The sequence below is a fragment of the Erinaceus europaeus genome, chromosome 17 (assembly GCF_950295315.1).
Source record: "Erinaceus europaeus chromosome 17, mEriEur2.1, whole genome shotgun sequence".
Classification (NCBI taxonomy): domain Eukaryota; kingdom Metazoa; phylum Chordata; class Mammalia; order Eulipotyphla; family Erinaceidae; genus Erinaceus; species Erinaceus europaeus.
Window position 1 is genome coordinate 4,127,067 of NC_080178.1, and position 9,144 is coordinate 4,136,210.

Here is a 9,144-nt window from a genome sequence, read left to right on the forward strand (position 1 = left end):
TTCGAGTTTAGAGGCAAAATGCTGGCAGCCACGCTCTGTGGTGCCACCCCAATGGGGACAGTTCAGCTGGGGCTGGCCCTGAGCCAGAGAAGCAACAGCCGCAGAGAAGCTGGCAGCTGGGAAGGGGGGAGAGAGCAGAAGTGGTTCAACAGGTCAGTCAGCTGAGGACTGCAGGGCACTGAAAGGGTCAAAGGTGAAGGTCAAGGACTGGGAGATCACTGGGTGAGTAGAGTGTACCCCTTGCCTGAGGCCCTGGCTGGCAGTACCAAGTGAATTCCTGGGGTGCTGGGCAGTGCTGCGTTGTCTCTCACCCTTTGTTCACTTTCTCCACTCTCTCTCTTTAAAGGCTATTATTATCTGTACAGTCCGGCAGGTGGTGCAGTGGGTAAGGCATGGGACTGACTCTCAAGAGTGGGCCATGCTCAATCCCTGGCATCACATGTGCCAGAGTGATGCTCTGGTTCCCTCTCTCTACGCCCAACTTGCTCCCAATTTATTTATGTATCCAGTGAAGAGTGAGCCAGAGCACTACTCTGGCATAACTGATGCCAAGGATCAAACTCGGAATCTCATTCATGAAAGGCCAGTGCTGCAGCCACTGGGCCACCTCCTTGTCCACTCCTCACTCTCTCCCACAGGGAGGGAGACAGCATAATAGTTGTGCAGCGAGATGCTCATGCCTGAGGCTCCAAAGTCTCAGGTTCAATCCCTTGTATCATCATAAATCAGAGCTGGCCAGTGCTCTGGTAAAGAGAGAGAGAGATTATTATTATTATTGGGCCTTCAAATAGGGCAGACAGCTGAGCTGGCAGGACACAGGGCTTTCATGATGAGGCTTCTGGTCCAGTCCCTGGTGTCCACATGTGGCAGAACGGGACTCCAGCTTCTCTTGCCCCCATACCTCTCTGACAAGATAAACAAAATAAATCTGCAAAAAGAGATGGATGGAGAAGGTGACTCAGCACAATCTCGCATGGCCAAGCCTTGGCACAACATGGGAAAAGAGAAAAAACAAAACAATGAGTCAGGCTGGACAATAACATAGTTGCTAAGAGTGCTGGACTCTCAGGCTTGAGGTCTCAAGTCCTATTCCTCAGTGGTACATGTGTCAGGGTGATGTCCTCTCTCTCTCTCTCTCTCTCTCTCTCTTTCTCATGAAGCCATTTATGCAGAAGATTCTCATGCCTGACACTCCAAAGCCCCTCCAAAGCCCCAGGTTCGATCCCACACAGCACCATAAGCCAGAGCTGAGCAGTGCAGACAGAAAGAAAAAGCATAGGGAGTCGGGTGGTGGTGCAGTGGGTTAAGCGCATGTGGCACAAAGTGCAAGGACCAGCATAAGGATCCCGGTTTGAGCCTTCGGCTCCCTACCTGCAGGGGAATCGCTTCACAAGCAGTGAAGCAGGTCTGCAGGTGTCTGTCTTCCTCTCCCCCTCTCTGTCTTTCCCTCCTCTCTCCATTTCTCTCTGTTCTATCCAACAACGACGACAATAATAACTACAACAATAAAACAACAAGGGCAACAAAAGGGAAAAATAAAAAAATAAATATTCAACCCCCCCAAAAAAAAAAAAAAAAAACGAAAAAGCATGGATCCAGGCAGTGGCACACCCAGTTGAGTGTACACACTACAGTGCCCTAGGACGTGGGTTCAAACGTCCAGTCCCCAACTGCAGGCACGAAGCTCTGGGAGCAGTGAAGCTGGTCTGCAGGTGCCTCTCTTTCTCTCTCCCTCTCTATCTCCCCCTTCCCTCTCAATTTCTTTCTGTCCTACCAACATAAATAACTTTCTTTAAAAATCATACACAAGGCAGTCAGGCGGTAACTCAGTGGGTTAAGTGCACGTGGCGCAAAGCACAAGGACCACCTTAAGGATCTCAGTTCGAGCCCCCGGCTCCCCACCTGCAGGGGAGTCGCTTCATAGGCGGTGACGCAAATCTGCAGGTGTCTGTCTTTCTCTCCCCCTCTCTGTCTTGCCCTCCTCTCTCCATTTCTCTCTGTCCTATCCAACAACAACGACATCAACACAACAATAATAATAACTACAACAACAATAAAAAAACAAGGGCAACAAAAGTGAATAAATAAATATTTAAACAAAAATCACACGCAAGGGGGTCGGACAGTAGTGCAGCAGGTTAAGTGCATGTGTCACAAAGCGCAAGGACCTGCGTAAGGATCTTGGTTCAAGCCCCGGGCTCCCCACCTACAGGGGAGTCGCTTCACAGGTGGTGAAGCAGGTCTGCAGGTGTCTAACTTTCTCTCCCCCTCTCTTTCTCCCCTCCTCTCTCCATTTCTCTCTGTCCTATCCAACAACAACAACATCAATGGCAACAATAACAATAGAGACAACAAGGGCAACAAAATGGGGGGTGAGAATGGCCTCCAGGAGCAGTGAATTCATAGTGCAGGCACCGAGCCCCAGCAATAACCCTGGAGGCAAAAAATATCACACACACACACACACACACACAGTTTTCTAAGACAGAGCAAAAGACCTGAAGAGGACGAGCCCCCTGCGGGGTGCAGTAGCCGGGGGAGGCAGAGTGCTGGAGGAAGGTCTCAGGATAACACGGACTAGCAGCGAACCCCAGGGCAGCACACCTCCCCCGCCGCACCAGGCCGGCCAGGCTGGCACCCGTTGGCCGCGGGCTCACCCGGGTAGTTACGGCAGCCCCCGGCCGTGCTGCCCCTCCGCCAGGTGCCCTCGTACAGCGTGGTGTTCCAGCTGCGCACCGCGCGGCTCTTGAGCGCGTCGGGGGTCAGGTTGCAGATTTCCAGGCGTGTGAATTCGCGCATGAAGTCCCGGAAGGACATCCTGGGGGACAGGGCGAGCGTGAGTGGGCAGCTGGGCTGCAGGCCCCCTGCCTGGGGCGCAGGGCGGCCACTCACCAGAACTCCCCGTCTTCCATCTTGATGCGGAGCTGCTCGCGTTCATAAGGGTCCACGTTGTTCCACTCCGTGGAGCTGGGGGGGACAGTAGCACAGCCAGGGCTGTTGGGCACCCGCCTCCCTGCACCCCTGCTCACCGTGCCCCCCCCCCCAGCTCAGCTCTGGAGCCCCAAGATCCCAGCTTTGGGGAATGGCTTTTCCCAGCCAGTTAAGTGCCCTGACAAGGCCCACACATTGGCACAGGGACCAAGTGACCTGGGCTTTGTCTCACCTAATCCCCCAAACAGGCGGCCCTCCAAGCAGGAAAGGCAACTGAGACCACCCCCAAGTGTCCCCGGCCCCTCACCCGTCACTCCAGGCTCCAGTCCACTCCACCTCGCCCCAGGGGTTCCGCATTCGGATCAGGTTGACCATCTGGCCCAGGTAGTTCACCTGTCCCCCAGAGTACCCCTCAGGACCTGCTCTGGGCACCCACCTTAGTACCCCTTCCCTGCCCCCACACCCTTCCCAAGCCAAGCCGAGCACCCACCCAGCAAATACAGCTGCAGAGAACCATCCAGAAATCTAGCCCCTCAAGAGGAACCTGAGACTTTGAGATGGTCAGGGAGGGCAAGAAAGCTCTGGGGATGAGATGAAGGGCTGGGGGAGGGGTGCGGGGACAGCCAGCCCTTCCCGTGGGCCTGGCTACCCGCCAAGGATGTGTCAGGGGCAGAGCCAGCCCTGAGTGGCCCTGAGTCTCACCTGCTTGGCCCCGGTCACAGAGTAGGCATGGCCCTTCACGAGCTTCTTGAAGGTTACGGCTTCCATGTCCAGGACACTGGAGATCTGCAGGGAGATGAGCCGGGCGGGGGTGGGGCCTCCCTCTGACCCAGGAAGAGCACCCCGCAGCTCCTGGGTCCTGACTCTACCCTCGGAGCTCCTGGAGCGACAAGTAGGGACCCTGAGCCCAGATCATCTATCCCCCCCACAGAGACTGGGGGGGGGCTGCTTGGGGCCCCACCAATGCCACTGGCAGGGGGGTGGTCCAGGGACTTCACAGACACTGTATTTTAAATTAGTGATTTTTAAAATTTTATTTATTTGCTTTTGTTGTTTTTTTTTATTGTTGTTATTGATGTCATTGTTGGATAGGACAGAGAGAAATGGAGAGAGGAGGGGAAGACAGAGAAGGGGAGAGAAAGATAGACACCTGCAGACCTGCTTCACCGCTTGTGAAGCGACTCCCCTGCAGGTGGGGAGCCAGGGGCTTGAACCGGGATCCTTATGCTGGTCATTGTGCTTTGCACCACTTGCGCTTAACCCACTGCGCTATGACCGACTCCCAAATTATTGATTTTTAATATGGCATCAGGGAAGTGATTCCCTGACCCAACGTTTCTTTATTCCATATGCCGAGAGAGAAAAAGAGAGAGAGAGGGAAGGGGGGGGGGCAGAGACACAAAAACAGCCCTCCACCACCCACAGAGTGTTCCTGCAGCTGTTCAAGGTTCAACCGGGGCCTCCCATTCGAACCATGAATTGTCTCACTGAGCCACTTCCCCGGTCCAGTGTTTATGACTCTGTGAGATGGAAAGATAAGTGAGAGAACAAAGCACCATCTACCACCTGTGGAATTTTGTCCACATTTCACCACTGGAACTCCCATGGTGCCAAGGCTTGAACCCTGGCTCTCATAAGGCATGTGCTCTACCCACTGAACTACCTCCCCAACCCACTGGATGCTTCAGATCAGAACTGTCCAAATCCTGGGTAGAGTGGAGGCTGAGGTCAAGGGGGAGGTGGGTCTGGGGGGAGTGAGTGGACCCATGGGCGCTGGGACCAGAGCAGAGCTGGGGTCCAAGGCTGGTGGACATGGTGTCAGAGGATAGACACCAGGAGAAGACGGAGTGGAAGGTGGGGTGGCCTGGATTGGGGAGAAGCTGAGGCCTGAGGTTTGGGAAAGAAGAAGGGGGCATGGTAGAAGTGAGGGAGGTGGAGCTGAGGGGGAGAGAAGTGCTGGATGGGGCCTTGGGAACAAGACTGGGGTGCACGGGTGAGAGGTTCAGGGGTGCTGGGTTCAGCTGCAGGGGTGTGAGGTGAGGAGCAAAGGTACGAGGTTGAGGCACGCAAGGGCCAAAGGGTGTGACACTGGAGTGTAAGTTGTGAGGCTCAGGGTTGGAGGGCTGGAGTTGGGGAGGTGAGGGCTAGGGGAGTGAGGCTGGTGTGCAGGCAGGTGACACTCGGGTGTGGGGTGCAGGGCCATAAATCTGAGGTTCAGAGATGCGGGGTTGGGACATAGGGTGTGGGGTGTGGGGTGCAGGATGGTCTGGGGCAGCCCCTGAGCACTCACGTCAATGGAGCAGCCGAGCAGTGAACCTCTTTCCAGCGCCTTGAGGATGATCTGGTAGAGATCGCTGGGCGCCTTGCGCAGCTCGTACCACTCAGTGACCCCGCCTGTGAAGTCCTCAAAGCCCTCGGAGGTGCTGCCCCCCGACAGGGCCTCGTAGCTGCCATTCACCCTGTAGAGGCCGTTCAGTGCTAGGTCCCAGGCTGGACCCCAACCCCGCCTGGCCAGGTGCTGTCCAGGGGCTCAGGCCCTGTCCCCATTCACATGGTGTAGGCCTTCAACCTAGCCATCCCTGCCCCCAACCCCAGCCCAGGCAGGCATTGTCCCTGCCTCCTCACCCCTCCCTCCCCACTCAGTTGCTGTGAGCCTTCTCCCTAACCGCCCCCTCTTCCCCACTCACTTGGCATAAGCCTTCTCCCTAACCACCGCCCCCCCTTCCCCACTCACTTGGCGTAAGCCTTCTCCAGCAGCGCGCTCCAGAACTCGTTGCCTTGGGCCGAGTGCACGAACACCAGCTTCCCGTCCTTGGTGGGGAGCAGGTCGTCCACCACCACGTCCACCCATTCCCCGAACTGCCACAGCTGTGGAGGGGACATAACAGGGCGTGCCTTGGTGAGCCCCCCAACCCCCAGAGCTCAAGCCTCAGCGCCGCCCCCAGCAGACGCCAGATCCTAAGTCATGTGGCCTGGAGCCTAGGGCCTCAGTTTCCCTGAAACTGGCCCATGTGACCGAGGCAAAGCTGCTGGTGTTCACAAGGGGCGGGCTGCTTCCTCCGGGAAGCCCGGGCTCTCCCTGAACCAGCCCCCCTTTGCACCCCGCTTCCTCATCTAATCCAGAAGTCGGGGGGGGGGGGGAGGGAGGACACAGATGCGAATTGACATTGTGGCGTCCAGACCCTTCACCCCAAGACTGATGGGGTTCTGCAACCTGAGGGTTTGAGGGTAGCCTGGGACCCGCCACCCAGTGCTCTAGGGGTGGGGTGTGCAGAGCAAAGCGGATTGGAGGAGGGGGCGGAGGGGCGGGGCAAGACGTGGAGGTCACGCCCCCCGGGGACCTGCGGGAGACAGGTGTGAGCAGAGGGGCCTGGGGCCCAGCTGCAGGTCGCCTCCTCCCCCAGAGGGGGCTCGGTAAAGGAAGGGGCTCCCTGACTGGGCAGAAAGGGGGGACACCCAGGAACCCCCAGGGTCACCCAGGAGGGCTGGAGTGCATAACCCCAGCAGAGATCACCGAGGAGTCATCAGTGTTTAACAAAAGGAGCGCAGCACCAACAGGAGTTGGGGGCAAGCCTGTCAAAAGAGCCCCCTACTCCCTGGCCCCCACCCAGCCTTTCTTTCCCACAGGGCTGTGGGGGAGGAGTTTGGGGGAGGGAGGGGAGAGGGCGGCCCACGCGCTCGTCTGACGTCCCTGGGAACCCTCCCTGGGAGCCAGCCCGGGGCCAGGAGTAGGACGTGTCCCTCAGGATCCAGAACACAGAGCTCTTTCAGCCCCTGCAGGTACTTTTGCCCCAAACCCACTGGCACCCAGGAAGGACGCCAGCCGGGGGACCTGCCCAACCGAGAAGCCAAATACTTTCCACAGAGAGATAGGGTGTGGCCTGGGGCCACTCAGCCTCCAAGGTGTCCCCTCCTCCAGGGCCCTCTGGGGTCCTCACCTGGAAGTGGAAGATTCCCGCATAGCCATCCTGGAAGCTCTGGCCATGAGGCACCACACGGTGCAGGAGGGTGTCGTTGAGGGTGAGGGAGGCGATGGCGGCCAGGAGCCAGCAGTCCCCTGGGGTGGGAGGGGACATGCATCAGGGTCATGGCCGCTCTAACGGAGGACCTGGGGTTCCCTGGGCGGGGTTTTCTTCGACTGACAAGCCCCAGGAATCTGGGCAAACCAGCCTCCACACTGATAGCTGCATCATGCCAGGGCTTGCAAGAGGGTGGGGCTGGGACAGAGCCCAAGGAACGGGCCTGGGACTGGAGAGCCACCATGCAGAAAACACCCCAGGACACCCCAGACACTCCCCCACACCCGAGGCCTACCCAGCGCTCCCTGGCAGATGTCAGTGCGTGTGGCCCCATCCACAATGAACTGGGGGTTTGACAGAAGCTCCTGCAAGAGACCCATAGCCCTGTCCTAGGATGTTCCCCACTACCCCCAGACCAGCCCCCAGCCACCCCAGACCCCATTCTCCATGGGGACCCCTGAGCGGCCTCAACCCCACCCCCTCGGGCAGGGTCTGGGGTACGTGGAACCCCATGGGGCGTCCCTCTCACCGTGGGCCGCTTCCACTTAATGCCATAGGTTTTAGAGGAGTTGGGACCCAGGTCCTTGAAGCCCAGGCTCTGGGGGATGGGGGGGAAGGCTTCGTCCCGGAAGAGCGCCCCACTCTGCAGACAGCATGCCCGCAGCTGGTCATAGTCCTGGCCCAGGTACTTGATGGCATTCTCGTGCCGGCCCAGCCCCAGCTCCTTGGCACGCTGCTTCTGCACTTGGGCCGACACCCCGGTGCAGTACACCGGGGTGATGAATTCCTCTGCCATCCTGCGGGAACAGCCCCCTCAGGGCCCAGAACTGGAGCCCCTGCCTGCCTGACCCTGCCGTCAGCCCCGACAACCCTCCTACCCCAAAGCAGGGTCCCCCCACAGCTCCCCAGATCTCAGAACTCTTTGCCCTCCCAGAATCCACAAGAGAGACTCCCCAGCCCACTGGCCTGTAGGCCAACAGCCCCTTCCTCCACCACTTTCTTACCAGACTCCATTGTCCCCAGCCTACAGGCCCATGGCCAGGCACCAGGCAATGGGACAGGGCGGAGCCCCAGATCAAGACTGCAGAGCTGGGAAGGTGGGACCCCCCAACACACACACGCACACACACACCAGGGGAGGCCTCACACTGCCTGCCTGGAACCCCTTCGCCTGACTAACGAGCCCCCCCCCCCCCCCATGGTCCTGGGCCCTTTCTGAGACTTGGGAGCTGAGAACCTAGGCAGCCGGGATCCCCAGCGCCCGAGACAGACTGGGAGGTCAGGGCGCCTGGGCTTAGTCCCTTCGCGGACACAGAGGAGTGGCCCACAGGGCGGGCCTTGGGCTGTGGAGCCCCCCCCCCCAACCAGGCCCTAGACCTGGGGGATGGGGGACTGCGGCTGCCCTTCCCAAGGGCCGGTGGCCCGGGTCCACCCCGTTCCTTACCTGGGGGAGCGGTGTCTGGGGGGATCGCTGTGGTCCTGCGGCTGGCCTCCTTGGTGGCAGCTGAGGGCAGGGCCCAACCAGGAAGAGCGCAGCTCCCGCCCTCCTCCACCCGTCCGCCCCTCCGCCCTCCTCCTCCTGCGCCCCGGCCCGCTTCCTCCGGGTCCCTATCCCGGCGCCCCGCAGCTATCTGCCGCCTCCCGGGTCCCCGCTCGCCCTGCGCAGCAGCCGGCGGACACCCCAGCCTAGGCGGCGGGTCCGGGGGGAGGGGGTGCGGGCGGGCGGGAGGGCCCCGGGGGAGGGGCCGGGCAGCTCAGGGGGTATTTTTAACCCGGTGCAGCAGCTCGGGTTGCAGGCCGGACAGCCCCACCCCAGGCGGCGCCCCCGGGGACACTCGCGGTCCGGGGACGCGCGACGGGCCACCTCCGGGCCGGGCGGCCCCACCCCGCGTCGCAGCTGCCCCCCAACCCCCAGCCCCCAAAACCAGCCGGGGCGCCTGGGACAGCCGCAGCTGCGGGGAGCCGGGGCGGGACCTCAGACTCCGGGGCCCCTCACCTCCACCCCGCTCCCCGCGGCACCCCACCCCACCCGGGTGCTGGGGCGCAGACCGGGGTGCCCTTGGGTGAGCCGCTGCCTCGCCTGGCCTCCGGCGCGGGGTTTGCCGGGCAATGCGGTGGAGATGAGTGACTGGGGGAGCCCATCGCGCGGGCTGGGACTACTGGACCCGGAATCTGGAAGCGGTGCAGTCCAGGC

The 9,144-nt window shown here is 60.2% G+C and overlaps 1 protein-coding gene across 1 annotated transcript in view; it reads right to left on the reverse strand.

The window, feature by feature from the left end:
• Positions 1-9,144, reverse strand: part of CAPN1 (calpain 1) — a 30,503-nt gene extending 21,359 nt beyond the window's left edge. Inside the window, exons 1-10 of the mRNA XM_007518593.3 lie at positions 8,395-9,144; positions 7,480-7,747; positions 7,246-7,315; positions 6,870-6,988; positions 5,666-5,799; positions 5,222-5,390; positions 3,634-3,717; positions 3,239-3,324; positions 2,893-2,967; positions 2,658-2,818 (exon numbers count right to left, since the gene is read on the reverse strand). Coding sequence (XP_007518655.2) covers positions 2,658-2,818; positions 2,893-2,967; positions 3,239-3,324; positions 3,634-3,717; positions 5,222-5,390; positions 5,666-5,799; positions 6,870-6,988; positions 7,246-7,315; positions 7,480-7,746 — 1,165 coding nt within the window. The 5' untranslated portion in view covers position 7,747; positions 8,395-9,144. The remainder of the gene's footprint in view (positions 1-2,657; positions 2,819-2,892; positions 2,968-3,238; positions 3,325-3,633; positions 3,718-5,221; positions 5,391-5,665; positions 5,800-6,869; positions 6,989-7,245; positions 7,316-7,479; positions 7,748-8,394) is intronic.